The 16,751-nt window shown below is 60.2% G+C and overlaps 2 protein-coding genes across 3 annotated transcripts; one reads left to right on the top strand and one right to left on the bottom strand.

The window, feature by feature from the left end:
• Window positions 1-192: 192 nt before the first annotated feature.
• Window positions 193-4,198, bottom strand: LOC121098026. The gene is made up of 2 exons (XM_040615560.1): window positions 3,816-4,198; window positions 193-592 (listed from the first exon to the last, which is right to left on the bottom strand). Exons 1-2 carry the CDS (start codon window positions 4,196-4,198, stop codon window positions 520-522), a joined length of 456 nt encoding a protein of 151 aa, XP_040471494.1. The 3' UTR covers window positions 193-519.
• On the top strand, window positions 4,186-16,735 carry WDR81 (WD repeat domain 81). Of its 2 annotated transcripts, none has more exons than XM_040615468.1 (11): window positions 4,186-4,300; window positions 5,227-8,796; window positions 9,073-9,180; window positions 9,296-9,486; window positions 11,401-11,591; window positions 11,856-12,021; window positions 12,202-12,367; window positions 12,668-13,366; window positions 13,540-13,685; window positions 13,870-14,049; window positions 14,997-16,735. In XM_040615468.1, the coding sequence occupies exons 2-11, from the start codon at window positions 5,238-5,240 to the stop codon at window positions 15,321-15,323; spliced, it is 5,733 nt and encodes a 1,910-aa protein (XP_040471402.1). In that variant the 5' UTR covers window positions 4,186-4,300; window positions 5,227-5,237; the 3' UTR covers window positions 15,324-16,735. The 2 variants fall into 2 exon arrangements, with proteins under 2 accessions (XP_040471402.1, XP_040471393.1); XM_040615459.1 differs by having other exon boundaries at window positions 4,188-4,300; window positions 5,230-8,796.
• Window positions 16,736-16,751: the final 16 nt, after the last annotated feature.

Consider the following 16,751-nt stretch of genomic DNA (forward strand, 5'->3'; position numbering starts at 1 on the left):
TGCTCAGGACAAAGCAAGCTGACCTGAACAACCAACTCCCCACCCACAGACCCTGATGCAGCATCAGCCAGGGACTGAGCTCCAGCGCTATGGCCCCCCCTCCAGCACCCTGCGGGGTCCACAGCCCCCACCACCCTCATGCCAGGCAGGTGCGGGCATCCCATGAGCAACAAACTTCCTAAAACCGCACTGTTGAGCAAAACAGAAAGTTTAATGCCTCTTTTGTTCTTCTCTAGTTGTCTCTCAGCTCAGTGCCACCCCACTGGCAGGGGCGGGGGGGGGGGGACCCTGCTCGACAGCCCCGCAGCTGGCAGGGCTGCCTGGCAATCCTCCAGCCAAGGCTCTGTTCGGAGGCTGCGAGGAGACTTCTTCATCCCGGTCGGGCTCAAATCCACAGGATGCTGCAGTCCGGGCTCCTGCCGGTTGCTCAGGGCACAGGTCCGGCTCTGACATCCAAGATTGCGGTGATGAGAAGAGAGTGGCTACATTCAACAGTTCTTCAACTGGCAGCTTTAGCTACTAGAGAAGAACATAAAGCTTGCCACTGAAGAACTGGTGCTGGTTAGCCAGGAGCGGGGCGGCAGGGCAGCACCTAGGAAGGGAACACAGACATCAGAGCCAGGATCCAACCGCGCTGAGCTAAGACGTCACCCGCAGCAGCCACCCCGAGCAGCAGAGCTGCTCCTCTCCCCCACCTCAGCACCAAGTCCTGATCCACCGCCTTGTCATTCCCCCCCACCCCGGAAGCTTCTTGGGGCTGAGAACCCCTTGAATCCTCCCCTCCCCCACCCCAGGGGATCCAGAGGCAGCTCAGACCTCAGTTCTTCCCACTCTCCCCAAGCAGGTGGTACACGAGCTCCAGCCAACCCTAAAACACCGGGCATGGAAAATCAAGGCCGTTTCAGCCGGAAAATAAAAAAGATAAGGCAAGTGGCTCCGGTGGGGACCGGCGGCAGGGAGGCTCCCGCAGGTAGGGGTTCAGGCACTCCCCGGCTGCTCACCTCGGGCATCCGTGCTGGCAGGGTCCCGCCTGGCCGGGGGCCAGCGGCCGCCTGCCGGGGAAGACACTTTGTCAGGCGGCTGCTGCCAAGCCACCAGCGCCAGAGGAATTTGGGGGAGCGCAGCCTGTTTTCTGTGTCATTTTGTCGGAGAAGGCCGCCGCCAAGCCTGGGGTTGGTGGGGGATCCTGCTGCTTTTCCCTCCACCCAAAGAAAAATATCCCTTTTCCACACCGCCAAGCATTTCAGCTGCCGGGATCGAGTTCTGGGAAATCTCCCCAGGCGTCCAGCCCCGCCGGGGGGGGGGGGGGGGGGGGGGGGGGGGGGGCGGGACAGACAGCCCTGGGAATCGCCCCCCCTGGCCGGCCACCCCAGAGCATCCTCCCACCAGCGTCACCCCAAAGGTACTGGAGATCCCGGTGGCCCCGGGCGGAGGGAAGGCCCCGGTGGGTGTCCCGGCGGGGGTTCCCGGTGCGGGGCCGGTGGCCGGGGCGCAGCGGCGGGGCCCGGGGATGCCGAGCATTCCTGGCGTGCCGGGTACATCTGGTCCGGATTCCAGCGAGCGGGTCCCGGCCCTGCTCCACCCCCGCCGGCCCGTGAATCAGCACCCGCCGCTGAGCCACCGGCCCCGCCAGCACCGGGGGGAGGGGGGACGCCCTGCCGGCACCGGGGGCTGAAGGGGGGGGGGGGGGGGGCTCTGCCCGTAACAGGCCCCCACCATCCCCCTCACCGGCATAGACAGACCCCACCGGCATCCACAAGGGTCCCGGTGGGAGCTCGCCCGCTGTAAAACCCGCCGTATGCCCATTGGGTGCCCCCCTCACGGTAACGGGGTCACCCCCCCGCTCCAACGTCTCCCCTCTCGGTAACATCGGGTGCCCTCCCCCGCTAACGGAGGCGGCTCCCGCCGCCGCACCACCGTAAAGCCGGGCCCTTTGCTCCCCCCGGGGCACCCCGCCGCCCTCCCGCCCCCTCGGCTGCCCAGGATGCTCCGGTTCGTACCCACGGCGGGGAGCGGCTTCGGGTCAAAGTCTGCCCAGCCCGGTCCCGGAGTGAAGGTCACCCCCGGGGCGCCACCGCCCGTCGCGGGGCGGCCCCGCCCGCGGCCCCGCCCGCCCCACCGGGACCCCCCGGAGCGGGGACCGCGCCCGGTCTCGGCCCCAACCCCCTCCCTACCCCGCCCCGCCGCCACCGGGGGCGAGGCCGCCCGGCGCAGGCGGCGCCCGCGGAGCCCCGGGAAGAGCCGCGGCAAGCCGAGCCCCCCGCTCCGCCGTTCCACCCCCGGGAAAGGTGACCTTTCCCGGCGGGACTACGGGGTGCGGAGGGGCCCTCCCCGACCCCCGGTAGCCCCCCGCCGCCAGGCTCGGTTACCCTTAGCGCCCGCCCCGGCGCGGCCCCGCCAGACCCACCTGCGCGGCGCGGAGCGGAGCAGCCCCGCTGCGGCGCGGCGCGGCCCGGCCTGACCCGGCCCGGCCCGGCCCGATGCCGCCGCCTCCCCCCGCGCCGCGCGCGCCGGCTCCCGTCTCGGATCAGCTGGCGGAGTCATGACGCAGCCACCCACCGGCCCCACCCCCAGCCAATCACCTCCCGGCACGGGCGGCGCCCGCCCCGCCCCCGCTGCGCCCGCCTCCGCCGCGATCGCTGCTGGCTCCCGCCAATAGCGGCCCAGCACGGCCAGACGCTCGACCAATGAGAGAGCAAAGCCAGCGCCCTTCCCCGCCCACCCCCAGGGGGCAGCGCTGGGCGCTCCCGTGGCCAACCGGCGGTTGCCTAGGAAACAGCTGGGCCCGCCCCCCGCCGCGTGGTATGCCGGGAGGTGTAGTGCGGCGCGGCGCTCCCGGCATGCCCCGCGTGCTGTGAGTTGGCATTTTCAAGAGGGTGAGGGAGGCGACGGAGGGGGGCAGGGTGGCTCTTAAAGGGCCAGACCCACCCGGCGAAGCGCGACGCCATTGCGGGGCCGCCCGGTCCGCCCCCTCCCGCCCTCGGGCGGTGCTCGTCTCGGCGCCGGGGCCGGTGACACAGCCCCGATTCCGAGAAGTTGCTCGAAGTCGGCGGCCAATCAGAAGTGAGCGCTCGCCCCTCTCACCAATCGGCGGACGCGAGGGGCGGGGCCGCGGGAACTCGGCTGACCCCGATGACTTGGCAGCGCCGCGCGATGACTGGACAACTTCTTTAAAGGGGCCGCTCCGTCGGGGGGCGGGGGGTTTGGGGGGGGGAGGACCGAGGGCAGGGGGCGGCCCGGCCCGGTAAGCGGGACCCGCCTGCGGGTGAGCCACGGCGCTCCCGGCCCGGGCCCGGCTGGCTGCTGCGGGTCGAGCCGGTTGGGGCTGGGGCGCCCCTCCAGCGGCTGCGCCGCCCCTTTAAGGACGTTTCCTGCCCTTCGCCCCAGTAACAGCTGATTGCCGCCGGCAGGGGGCGGACAGCCAATGGGCTACTTCCACGTCCCACCCATGTGACTCCCACGCGCCGGCTGCCGCCGCGCCATGCGGCGCTGCCCAGCGGGAGCCCCCTGCGCCCTTAAAGGGGCCGCGCGGGATCTGGCCGCGGGAGGGTGCCCAGGCAGCTTCCCCCGCGGGCTGCGCCGCATCGACAGCCCCGCGCCGGGCAGGAGGGGTCAGGCACGGCCCGGGAGGCGCCTGCGGGACCCCGCTCGGCTGGCGGGGACCGGGGCTTGCCAGCGCGCGGTCGCTCCCTCCCGGCCCCGCGGCGTGCGGAGACGGCGCCGGGCCCCGCGGCAAGGCGGGCGGGCGGGTCCCGGGGCGCGGCGGGGGGGGGTCTGGCCCCGTTGGCGCTGCGCCGGCTACCCCCAGCACTCACCTGCTGGCGGTGGGGGTCCACCTACCGCCGCCCGCCGCAGGGACCCCTTTAAGGCCGGCTGCCTCGTCAGCGCGGCTCGCCCGACTCCAGCTGACAGCCCGGAGCGCCTCTGACGTCACGGTGACCTCAGCCAGCCGCGGCGCCGGCGTCTGCCGCGTCATGCCCCGCCGCCTGCCCATGTATAGGCACCGCGCCCCGGCCTTGCGCAGCCCCCCTCCCCTCCCCCCCCCGGCCCGGCCGCCGCTGGAGGGAGCCAGGCCCCGCGGCCCGGCCCGGCCCCGTTGCAGCAGCCCCGGGTCCTCTCCGGGGGGAGCTGGGGCTCGGCGGGCCGCGTGTCCCCGTGTGTCCCCCGCCCCCCCCGGCCCCGCGCCCCCCAGGCACATGGCGGCGCGGCGGCCGCATGTGACCGCTGTCACCTGACCAACATGGCCGGGGCCCGCGCCGCCCCCGCTCGCCGCGGCTGAGCCCGCCGCCGCCGCCGCCAGGTAACGCGGGGCCGGGGGCCCCCGGCGCGCTGAGGGACCCCCCGCTCCTCCGGGGAGGGGGGAGGAGGGTGAGGGCCCCCGGTGCGAGTCCCTGGCTCTGTCCCTAGCAGCGGGGGCCTTGCGGGGCCCGGGGCCTGGGCACGGTGCCGGCGGCCGCCCCTCCGGTCGTGGGCCCTGGCTTGGCGCTGGGGACGAGCCTCTCGGTGACAGGCATCTCCTCGTGTCGCCTCCCCGGGGCTGCGGAGGTGGCAGCGTGCCCTTTCCCCTATCAGTGGGGTTTCGGGGGTCCCGTCATGTACCCCTGCCCGCTGTGGAGATGCACGGCTGCATCCCACGGGCTGCAGAGGTGGCATCGTGTCCCCGCAAAGGTCCCATCGTATCCCCCTCCCCTGGCTCTGGGGGTCCCATCGTATCCCCCTCCCCTGGCTCTGGGAGTCCACCACGTCCTCCTCCCTGGCTCTGGGGCTGAGGGTCCCATCATGTCCCCCCACACCAGCCCTGGGACTATAGAGGTCCTGTCACATCCCCCTGCCACCTGCAGAAGTGTCACCACATCCCTCTCCCTGGCTGTGGAGGTGCCATCGTGTGCCCCCCAGCCCTGGGCTGGTCCCCTTTCCCAGTACTTGGGCTGTGCAGGTCCCACTGTGTCCCCCTCCCTGGCTCTGGGGCTGTGGGAGCCCCACCACGTCCCCCTCCCTGGATGCAGAGGGCCCATCTTGTCACCTCCCCAGCGAGGGCTGGTCCCTTTTAGACCCTCACCCCCACCATACAGTGTCTTTTGACCAAGCTGCTAAACCCGGGGCTTTTTTAACGGGGGTGGCAACGGGGAAGCAGGACTTGCTGCAGGGGTCTGTGGGGGTGGGGGGCAGGGAGGGTGCCACGCTCCTCCGCTCCCTCACAGCCTCTCTGGGACACCTTTCTTCTAGCAGAAGCCAACATGGATGGCTTCCTCCAGAGCGTGGAGAAGGACCTGAACATCGACCGGCGGCAGCTGGCCGCCGCTGCCGAGAGAACCCACGTTACCGCCTTCGTGCCGGTGAAATGGCTGGCGAGCCTCAGGGAGCGCCGCGTGCTGCCCGGCCTGTGCCCGCGCCCGGAGGGGCTGAGCGACATGGAGGTGAGGACGTTCCTGCAGCACTCTGTGCAGAAGCTGCCGGTGGGCTGGACCCGGGTGGAAATCCATGGGCTGCGGAAGGACCGGCTGGCATACCCTCTACGGGTGCAGCCCCCCGGCTCCGAGCAGCGCAACGGCACCCCAGAGACCCTGCACGGCTTCATGCAGAGCATCGCCTCTCAGAACTACCGAAACCTGTGGTGCCGGGCTCACTGCCTCTACGTGCGGCCCTACCGGCACGCTGACACGCCGCCCACCGCGCCAGCCCTGGACGTGCTGCGGACCGCCCTGCAGAAGGTTTATGGCTGCCCTGTCCTTCAGGTGGGCAAGAGCGCGCCTGGTGCTTCCCCGGCCAAGGAGAGCATGGCGGCCACCAAGGGGGTGCCCTCCTGCCCCAACGTGCTGCAGGCTGAAGCTCTGCTTGAGTCGGCCGACATGCTGTATGTCGTCTACCCCTACGTGCAGTACTGTTTGCATGACATCGTGACTTTCAGCCCGGCCAAGCTCACCAACAGCCATGCCAAAATCCTCTTCCTCCTTTTCCACGTGCTGCAGGCCATGAAGGCTTGTCACCAGGCGGGTCTGGCTTGTGGCGCCTTTTCCCTGCGGGATGTGGCTGTGGATGAGAAGCTGTGCAGCCGGCTCCGTGTGAACTTCAGAGAGTACGAGGGACCGAAGGAGGAGGAAGTGAATCTGGAGGCTGGTCTGGAACAAACAAGTGAGCAAAGCGGCGCTGGTGTGCGAGGGCAGGAGGCGAGGTGCGCCGCCTGCCAGAAGGACCTCCGAGACCTGGTGTTACAGTGGGTACATGGGAAGGTCAGCAACTTCGACTACCTTATGCGTCTAAACAGTTTGGCTGGGAGGAGGATGGGAGACCCCAATTACCACCCGGTTCTTCCCTGGGTGGTGGACTTCACTACCAAAAATGGCAAGTTCAGGGACCTGAGGAAATCCAAGTTCCGTCTCAACAAGGGAGACAAGCAGCTGGACTTCACCTATGAGATGACCAAACAGGCGTTTGTTGCTGGTGGGTCAAGCGGGGAGCAGCTCCATGTCCCCCATCACATCTCTGATGTCCTTTCGGATATCACCTACTACGTGTACACGGCTCGGAGGACACCCAAGGCAGTGCTGTGCTGCCATGTGAGGTCCCAGTGGGAGCCCAACGAGTACCCAGCCAGCATGGAGCGCATGCAGAGCTGGACCCCAGATGAGTGCATCCCAGAATTTTACACAGACCCCTCCATCTTCCAATCCATCCATCCAGACATGCCCGACCTGGACGTGCCGTCTTGGTGTAGCTCCTATGAGGAGTTCATTGAAGTCCACCGCATGCTGCTTGAGAGCCAGGAGGTGTCTCAGGACCTCCACCACTGGATTGATCTCACTTTTGGGTACAAGCTGCTGGGGAAGGATGCTGTCAAGGAGAAGAACGTCTGCCTCCATCTAGTAGACAACCACACGCATCTGACGACGTATGGGGTTGTGCAGCTTTTTGACCAGCCGCATCCCAGGCGCATGGTGGGACCTGCCTACACACCTGCTGAAGCTCCAGCTATTGCCCGGCCTCTTCTCCAGAACATCCGGGAGACCGTGTTTTTGGAGGATATCCAAGGACAGGTGATGGATGCAGTTAATGGGCTGGTCCTGGAGGCTACTCCCAGTGAAACCACCTGGTCTGGGGAGAAATGTGCTCCTGGTGAGGATGATTTGGAGCAAGGTACAGAAGCCCTGGATTCGATTTCTGCTACTAGTAGAGCTGCTGATCAGCCCTGTGCCACTGTGCCTTCAGCACAACCCTCCACCCTCCCTGCTTATGCCACCGAGGGCAAGACCTCAGGTGTCCGACCTCTCCGTCGGAGCAAGGCAGGTGCTCTGGATCAGGCTGACATGAAGATCACACTTCCCGAAGGCTTCAATCCACTCCAGGCCCTGGAAGAGCTGGAGAAACTGGACAATTTCTTGGTTAAAGGCTTAAGCAGTGAGATGCAGCTGATGGAGCAGCCGTGGGAAGAGCCACCCCTGGGTCTCTCAGACCTCTTCCAGAGGGACATGCAAGCTTTGGGCATTCTGGTAGCTGAGATTATATTTGCACCAAGAATTCGTCCTTCAAAGCCTGACGCATCCCTGCTGGAGCGGTTCCTGATGGTGCGTAATCTGTGTCGCTACCACCCCAAGGAGATACCAGCCCCGCTCCAGCACGTGCTGCATGTCCTGTTGCAGCTGAGCGTGCCGGTGGAGAAGCTTCTGAAGACCAGGCTGGGCAAGGGCGCGGTGCAGTTGTTTGAATACAAACCCATCTCCCAGGGCCTCCCCCCACCCTGTCCCACACAGCTCCTCAGCCCCTTCAGCTCCATTGTCCCCTTCCCCACATATTTCCCGGCCCTGCACAAATTCATTTTCACCTATCAGGCAAAGAAGACAGACGATGAAGGTCAGGGCCGGGAACTTGTTTTCCAGCTGTGGCAGCAGCTGGAGGGAATCCTTTCTGAAATCACTCCTGAAGGGTTGGAGATTCTTCTGCCTTTCATATTATCTCTGATGTCTGAGGAGAATACTGCCGTCTACGCAGCATGGTATCTCTTTGAACCTATAGCTAAATCCCTAGGTCCGAAGAATGCCAATAAATACTTGCTCAAGCCATTGATCGGGGCGTACGAGACCCCCTGCTACCGCCACGGCAGGTTCTACCTCTACACAGACTGCTTCGTCGCCCAGTTGATAGTGCGCCTGGGGCTGCAGTCCTTCCTCCTGAACCTGCTGCCGCACATCCTGCAGATCCTCGTTGGCATCGAGAGCTCACGGGAGGAGAGCAAGTCCCTCCTTGGCACGGCTGAAGATGATGAAAGTGGAGGAGAAAGCCCAGTGTCGTGTGTGTTTGGGGAGGAGATCAAAATGGACGTGGAGCACAGCTCCGCTGCACTCGACCTCCTCGACTACACCTCTGGTGTCAGCTTCCATGACCAAGCCTACCTGCCCGAGAGTGAGGACTTCCAGAGCGGCCTCTATGTCGGGGAGTCCCTACAGCCTCAGGAGCAGGAATCACTCAGCCTCGGGCGGCTGAGCGACAAGAGCAGCGCCAGCGAGGTGTCCCTGGGAGAGGACAGACCTGCGGATGGCGATTCCCAGAAGGACAAGAGCAGTTTGAAGTCGATGGACAGCAGCCAGGACCTGAAACAGAGCGAGGACGAGGAGGAGGAGGAAGAGGAACGTGATGAAGAGGAGCAAGATGATGCTGCAGTTGATGCAGAGCTGACAGTGGCCGTGGAGGCTGGTGCCTCTGTGGATGTCACACTGGCTGATGACAGCAGCGAGCCAGAGGATGGGGAGGGAGAGGAGCTGCCGGATCACTCCGATGACAAAGAGCAGACAATACTCCTGGGTAAGACCCTGCTAGTGCTGAGCCTTTCTGCCGAGCGTGGCGAACGCCTGGTAAAGCCATCAGTGGGAGAAGGGGAGAGCCTGGGGAGAAATTGGTCCACTTTGGGGGTGCCTATGGTCCCAGCGATGAAATTGGTGTCAAAAGCCGGGTCTCCACTGAAGCGTGTGGGTCTGAGGCCCTGGGAGCTGCAGGGCAGGCAGGGTCTGGGCAGCAGCTGGGTGATTGCTAATCTGCGCTGTGCTGGGCTCTGTCCTTGTGACTGTTCTTGTTTTGCAGACACAGCCTGTAAGATGGTGAGGTGGCTCTCAGCCAAGCTGGGCCCTACTGTCACGTCCCGTTTCATCGCCAGGAACCTGCTCCGTCTGCTCACGTCCTGCTACATTGGTAATGTCTGCTCCTCGGAACCCTGGGGTGGGCTGTGCCCCAAACCAGTTCACTGGGTACCTGGTGGCTTTGGGTGTAGCCTGCTGCTTCAGCTCATGGTGTTGTCTCTGGGCAGGGCCTACCAGGCAGCAGTTTGTCCCAAGCAATGATGAGAACAGTCCCCTGAGTACAGGAAATATCTACCAAAAACGGCCGGTGCTGGGAGATCAGGTGTCCAAGCCGGTGCTGGCCTGTCTCGTGCATGTAGCGTACCTGTACGGAGAGCCCGTCCTCACCTACCAGTACCTGCCCTACATCAGCTACCTGGTTAGTATTGCCTTTTCTCCTCTTCTTGCACGTGTTGGGGCAAGAGCTGTGTCCAGGCACAGAAAGAGGATGCACAAAAAATAGTCCAACCTCACCCAGGAGCCTCCTGCAGAAAAATTGGTGCTTGGTTGAGCTTTTAGCTGGGCCGGTAGGAGCTGAGCAGCTCTGGCTGCGTTGGCCGGGAAAGGCTGTGCCAATGCAGCCCAAAGAGGCACTTTCACCCCCTGCCATAAACTCCAGACCGCATCCAGTGAGGTGGCTGCGTGCGTGGGCTTTGCTCTTTAGCAAGCCTCCATGCTGTGGGGTGCCTCCTTCCCCTCAGCTGGGGGCTTTCCCTGTCAGACCCATTGCTGGCACGTGTGAAGCCAGAGGAAAAGGTTTTCTGTTTGCTTTGCTGGGTGAGTGTGCCGGACCAGAGCTGGCACGAGGGTGGGATTGTGATAATGGGCAGGCTGAGCAGGTTGGGCTGCTGGGGCATGGCTGGGGCGGGTGTTTTTAGAGGTCTGTGTGGGTAGATAGGGGATGAGCTGGGGAGAGGCTAAAGGAGGTTTTTCAACAATGTATAAAAAATACTGGCAAGACTTACAAACTTTTCAGTTTGAAAATGTGTGTAATGCAGCTGGCTGAAAAAGCAGTTTTTCATTGAAAAAAAACCCACCCTGGGTTTGAATACTTTAAACAGGCTAATTTTTCATATTGCTCCCTTTTTAGTGGTTATAAACACTTTGGTTATGGATTCTTGTTCAAATGAAAAACTTCAATAGCTTTTTGATAATTTAAACATAGAGGAAAAGAGGCCACAGCTGTTCATTTAAAGAAAACAAAAAGGCATTGTCAGTTTTTCCAGTGTTGAAGGGGAGATTTTTCAGGAGAAAAAATCCCATTTTTCAGCAAAATCGTTCTCCACCCAGTTGCAATCATAGCTCCAGCTGTTCTGCTTCGCTTTACTAAACTTATTGCTTGGGGGCACTGGGGGGATTAATACCCCTGTGAACAGCATTTGGCAACCTGATATTAAAGCGATGAAACTGGTGGGTCACAAATAGGATAAAGTCAATCCTTCTTGCAGGATTTGGCAGAGTGGATATTTTGTGAGAGGAAGGGCCTCTGTGATGAGCTGGAAGATGGCAGGTGTACAAGAAATATAGCGGAAACTGGGAATTGTTTGTGGTTTTCTGTTATTGGCTCTCTTTTCTTGGGTGTTTGATTTGTCTAGGAGTTAGGAAATAGGACAATCTAGAAAGAAATCTTCTAGCGTTGCTGCTGATGTTGTTAACTCTTTGGCATCGCTGTAGCCAGCATCAGTATGTTGTCAGCAGAAAAGGATGTGCTCTTCTGCCTCATGAAATTACTAGCAGCTGGATTTCTAGAAGTCAGCAGCAGATTTGCCCATAATTTGTGCTTGGATATTTAATGCAAGGATTGTTCCTCTGCAATCTGTGCATCCAGGCTCAACACGGCATGGGATGAAGGCATTGATTCCGGCTTTAAATTGCGTGTATGTAATAGGTTTCTCCTATTCCTCTTATGGCAAATGGTGCTCTGGGTTGTCCAGGTTGTTGATGGTCTGGGGCAGCCCAGGGTTGTCTCTTTCCCCTCTGAGTTTCCCAGGTGTGGGAGCATCCTGCAGGGAGAAGCCCCCCAGAGGACGGCTGTGAGTTTGGGGATGTCATGCCCCATTCTCTGCAGGCTCATCTCTCGCACTGACATCTGTCCCGTTAGGTTCCAGTTTTATCCCTTGAGTGTCAGACATGAATTGCTGTTGAGACTCAGTGCTCAGGTTCCTCTCCTGGGGGCTGTGACCAGCACTAGTGTGCTGGATTTTGAGACTGAGCTCGGGTGATCATGCGATCACCCTTGATGTGTCCCACTGGGAAGATGGTGGCCCTGGGTACTGAAGGACACTTTTTGCAGGTTGCGCCCAGTGGTGGGTCTGGTGGTGGCCGGCTGAACAGTCGGAAGGAGGCAGGGCTCCTGGCTGCTGTGACACTGACTCAGAAGATCGTAGTGTGTCTCTCAGACACCACGCTGATGGACATTCTCCCCAAGATCAGCCAGGAGGTGCTGCTCCCGGTGCTGGGCTTCCTCACTTCACTGGCCGTTGGGTAAGCGCTGCAGTCTGCTGTGCCAGGATCAGCACAACTCAAAGTCGGGGATGTGGAAATGGTTCTGTGAGGACTTTAATGTTCTTGGGGTTGTGGGGCTGCTCCTGCCCTGCCGCGCACCTTCATGTGCTGGTGTGCATCATGTACGTGGAGCTTGTGCTGCTCGAGACTTTCTGATAACACAGGCAAGGCAGGAAGCGTGAAGCAGAGGAGGGGGAAAAAGGGATATATGGAGAACAAGCTGGTAACAGATGTCCTCTTCAGTTTCCCCAGTGGTGCCCAGGCCCGTATCGTCCTGTGCGTTAAGACTATCAGCCTAATTGCGTTGATCTGCCTGCGGATTGGGCAGGAGATGGTGCAACAGCATTTGAGTGACACAGTGAGAAACTTCTTTGGGGCATTCTCACTGCTGCAGGAGCTGCAAGACCAGGTCAGTGATGTGGGAGCGGTCCTCCTGCCAACCCCCAGCACCCAGATGCAGGAATGTGGTGGGCATACCTGCATATGCCGGTGCTGGTGTTGACAGCATCCAGCCCAGGCTGCATTTGTGTAATTAATTATGTGGTGACAGCATCTGATCTTGGCTGTCTTTCTGTTTTCTCTTGCCCAGGGGTTGACGGCGGAGTCACTGAGCAGCTGTGAGGTGCCGGTGATGGAGGTGCCCCTTTCGGATGGGAAGCGGTTGGCCCTGGATCCGGCTGTGCTGATGGAGTTACAGAAGGTGTTTAACCCTGAGATGGCCTACATCACCTACATCCCCTTCTCTTGCTTGCTAGGTATGGCTTGGCCACCCTCTCCCAGGATCTGTGAGAGCTCCACGTGCTGGACCTGAACAGGGGAGAAGTCAGAGGGCGTAGGGGCTGCCAGGGGAAACCCACAGCTTCTGGCTGTGGCTTGGTCTGCTCATTGGGTTGGGAGCCCGCTGGGCTTCAGGCTGCTTTGGCTGGGAGCAGCATGTGGCTGGCTTCTGGGGGACATTGTGTTCACAACCCTGTGCTGACCCTTGTTCTCTTGTTGATGGTGGGGGGTGATGATGGGGAAATTCCTTCCCTCGAAGCCATGTTCTCTCCCTCCAGGTGATGTTATCCGGACAGTTGTGCCCAACCACTTGCTGGTTGAGAAGCTGGCCAGCCTCTACCTGGAGAACGTGAACCCCAAGAGCCTGCAGGTCGTTAGCCTGGAGCAAACACCGAGTGCGGTGGGCTCAGAGCAAGAGACGCGAAGGACCGAGCCCTTCTCTAGCCACCACGAGGACAGTCACTCTGGTACTTTTGGGAGCGTGCTGGTAGGGAACCGCATCCAGGTCCCTGTGGACACACAGCGCGAGGGTCTTGGCTTACTTTGCCTCAGTGCTGGCACTGATGGCTTTATTCCCAGCTCATCCAGCGAGGAGAACGCCCTGAAGCATGACCTTCCTCGCAGCACCCACATGCTGTGTGGGAACTGGCTGGCCTACTGGCAGTACGAGATTGGGGTGAGCCAACACGACCCTCGCTTCCACTTCCACCAGATCAAGCTGCAGAGTTTCTCAGGGCATTCAGGGGCCATCAAGTGTGTGGCACCACTCAGCAGTGAGGACTTCTTTCTTAGTGGCAGCAAGGACAAAACTGTCCGCCTTTGGCCCTTGTACAACTACGGGGATGGCACCAGTGAGGTTCCACCACGGTTCACGTATGCTGAGCACAAAAAGTCAGTTTTCTATGTGAGCCAGCTGGAGGCATCGCAGCACGTGGTGAGCTGTGATGGGACCGTACACATCTGGGACCAGTTCACAGGTAAGAAGGGAAAGGGTGAAGGCTGGCTGGAGTGAACTGGTCCGGCTTTTAAAGACAGAGGGGCCATACTGAGTTTTGATGGTTCCTGTTAAAAAAACACTGCAAAACTGGAGATTTGCTGTGTACCTTCTCCAGACATCTACTGCCATAATATCTCTGTCATGTTTTCACAGGCAAACTTCTCCGGACTTTTGATGAATTAGACAGCAAAGTCCCCATCACAGCTGTGACCACCATGCCACCTCCCTATCACAGCATCTCTGTGGCCAGCGCAGATTCTGTGCTGCGGTTCATCGATCACAGGAAGCCAGGGCTACAGGTAGGGAGCCTGGTGCTCTGCAAGCCACCCTCCTCCATCCGTGTGCTTAATGGTGGGGTCACAGCTGGCCCCAAAGCCAGCTGTGATGACTCCACAGAAGCCAGCCAGACCCCAGGGTCTCTTGTCCCCTAAATGCCGATCCCCTGATCTTCGTCCCCTAATAGCTGGACACTCTTTTTTGCAGCACGAGTTTCGCCTGGCCAGTGGGGTGAGCGCTGGGCTCATCCGCTGCTTGGCCGTCAGTCCTAACGGGCGCAGCGTTATGGCTGGCTTTTCCTCTGGTTTCATTGTGCTGCTGGACACCAGGACAGGACTCATCATGCGGGGGTGGCCTGCCCACGAGGGAGACATCCTGCAGATCAAGGTGAGAGGTTCAGCTGGGATCAGGGTGGGGGGCTGCTTTGTGTGCCTCACCGATCCTCTGGGGTTGTGCGGAGCATCCTTCTGGCATGCGGTGCTTGGCAGGGCTTGTCTGCTGCATCCTCTGCATGTTCCTCCTTCCCTTGCTGTGTCCCCAGGAGGCTGCTCAAGCGCTCCTGCCCTGTGGTTAGTGCTGCAGGTGGCTGTTCCTAGTCTGACCTGTGCTGAATGGACATCAGCCCTCCCAGGTGTCAGTCCTTGCCAAGAAGGTCTGCAGCAAGGGCAGGGAGCAGCCACGTCTCCTGTGAAGAAGCATATGTGTTGCTTTCTCTGCAGGGCTCTCGGCCCCCCTGGGAGAGTGTCGCTCTAATGAATAACTCTTGTCCATATTTACCCACCCTCAGGGAGCAGCGCTGGGGCTCCAGTGGCCTTGACCCAAATGCAGGTTAAACAAATTTCAGTGGTGTAGATTGTTTACCCTCTCACTAGCTCTGCTAATAAGCAGCTCCAGGACTCTCCTACCCTCAGCAGTATTTTCTACTGTGAGAGAGCCTCCCAATTCCTTTTCCTGAGAAGGGAAATAATTTGGCAGGTAGTTTAATGGAGGGGGAGACTGTACAATAATCCCTTTACCCACTGCGGTAGTAACATGATGAATTAGTTGTATCAGGTATCAGGATGTTGTTGAGAAAAGGCACAGCCCGTCTCTTGGAGGATAGCACTACAAGAGGTTGCCAGCTACCGGAGAGTCCTGTGGTTTGCAGTGTCCAACTGGATGCCTTGTTAATACTGCACAGTGCCATCAGTTCCTCAGAAATGGCTGGGACTGTTCCAAGGGATTGCACTGTGACTGTTGGATTACTGGCAGCTACCTGCTAATCTCATTTGTGGGATGAGGGTGGAAGTTTTTACTGTAGCGGTGTTGGTTCACTGGCCTTTCCTTTCCTGCAGGCTGCGGAGGGCAATGTGCTCATCAGCTCCTCTTCGGATCATTCCCTGACTGTCTGGAAGGAACTGGAGCAGAAACCTTTGCACCACTACAAATCTGCATCTGAACCCATCCACGCATTTGACCTCTATGGCAACGAAGTGGTCACTGGCACTGTGGCCAACAAGATTGGTGTCTACTCCATGCTGGAGTCCTCAGCCCTGCCCATCAGCACGACCAAGCTGAGCTCAGAGAATTTTCGGGGTACGCTGACCAGCCTGGCGGTGCTGCCCACAAAATGCCATCTCCTGCTGGGCTCGGACAATGGCATCATACGCCTCCTGGCATAGTGACCTCTGGCCTAGGAGCTTGTGGCTGTCCCACAGCGCTGATGGCAGAGCTGAAAGCCAGCAGCGTTGCTTACGGAGGAGGCATAGTTAGATGTTTCTGAATGGAGGATGCGGGGGGGGAGGTGTACTTGGTAGTGAGCACTCAGTAAAGCATCTCTAACCTCTTACTGTATCTTTAAAAAGAAAAAAGCCATAACTGAGAAACCTCCACTGCTGCTGGGAGAGATACTGGGCGTTGTAGGTCACTGTCACCCCTGCAGAGAGGCCTGGAGCTTTCCATACCATGTGTGCCTGATCCCCAGGGGACTGTGAGCTGCCCTCCAGAGTAATACGGACCAGAGGTATTCTCCCCCCTTCAGTTAAGGGGTAGGAGGTGCCCCTTGACAAGAACACAACAGTATAGCTACTGCCATCTGCACTTACCCTTCACTCCCACTCTTGAACCACTGAATAGTCTTACTAGGATAGCATAGGCTGGGCCTGGGAACTGCTGCCTCTGGAGCTGCATGGTGCCAGGCATCTCCTCCTCCTGTGGTCTGTATTCAAAGCCCAGAGGATGTACTCTATTAACTTTATGTTCTGCTGGCTGAGTTAGAGCCTGTATGGGAGGAGGAGAGGTTAACTAGAGCACTTCTACTGCCTTACTGGCTCCAGGGCAAAGACTGGAATAGAAGTCAGCCAAGGCACAAACCCCATCTGCTTCGCCTGTTCCTTTAGGAATGGGCTGCTGCAGAGGGACAGTTTGGGATGGGAATGTGACCCTCTAGGGAGCAGTAGGGTAGGGATAGACTGTTGTTGGTTCCTGCATGCTGTGATTCTGTAAGGGGTGAGGAATGCCTTGTGTACTGCGCACTGGCAGTGTCTCCCAAGAAGTCCTCCTTCTAATCCTGTCCTTGGTGCTGGTCAGACTCATGGGGAAGACAGGACAGCAAAAAGGTGCTCAGTTTTGTCCCCTCCTGCCCTTGTAGGGTGAGAGCCAGCAGGCATGATCCAGCACGGTCTTCTGACCTTCCCTTTGGGACAGCACCATCTGTTCCCACCCCAAAGGCAAGGAGAGTGTTCTTTGGCCCGGCAGTAGGAGCAGTTGCCTCACTTCTATTGCAGCCCTTTTCCCATCCATCCTTCAGCCTAGTCAGAGCCAGTATCGGGGAGCGGGAAGCTCTTATCTTGGGCAGAGGAGGAGCCTGCTGTGGGTTGTCCTGGGAGGGGAAAGGTCTTTCATCCAGCTGCTGGGCCATCTAAGCCACCTGCAGTTGGGAAGGCTGCCCTTGGCTTCCAGGGAGGGTGGGGAGGCGAGCGGTTGGTCCTTGCTATCCTTCCCTACCCAAGGGGAGCTCTCAGTCCTGTGTTGCCTATTAACCATTTGCAATAGATGTAAATATTTACTTCTAATAAACTCTTTGAAAGATGCAGAGACGGGTGTGTGGG

This window comes from Falco naumanni, chromosome 1 (assembly GCF_017639655.2).
Source record: "Falco naumanni isolate bFalNau1 chromosome 1, bFalNau1.pat, whole genome shotgun sequence".
NCBI lineage: Eukaryota > Metazoa > Chordata > Aves > Falconiformes > Falconidae > Falco > Falco naumanni.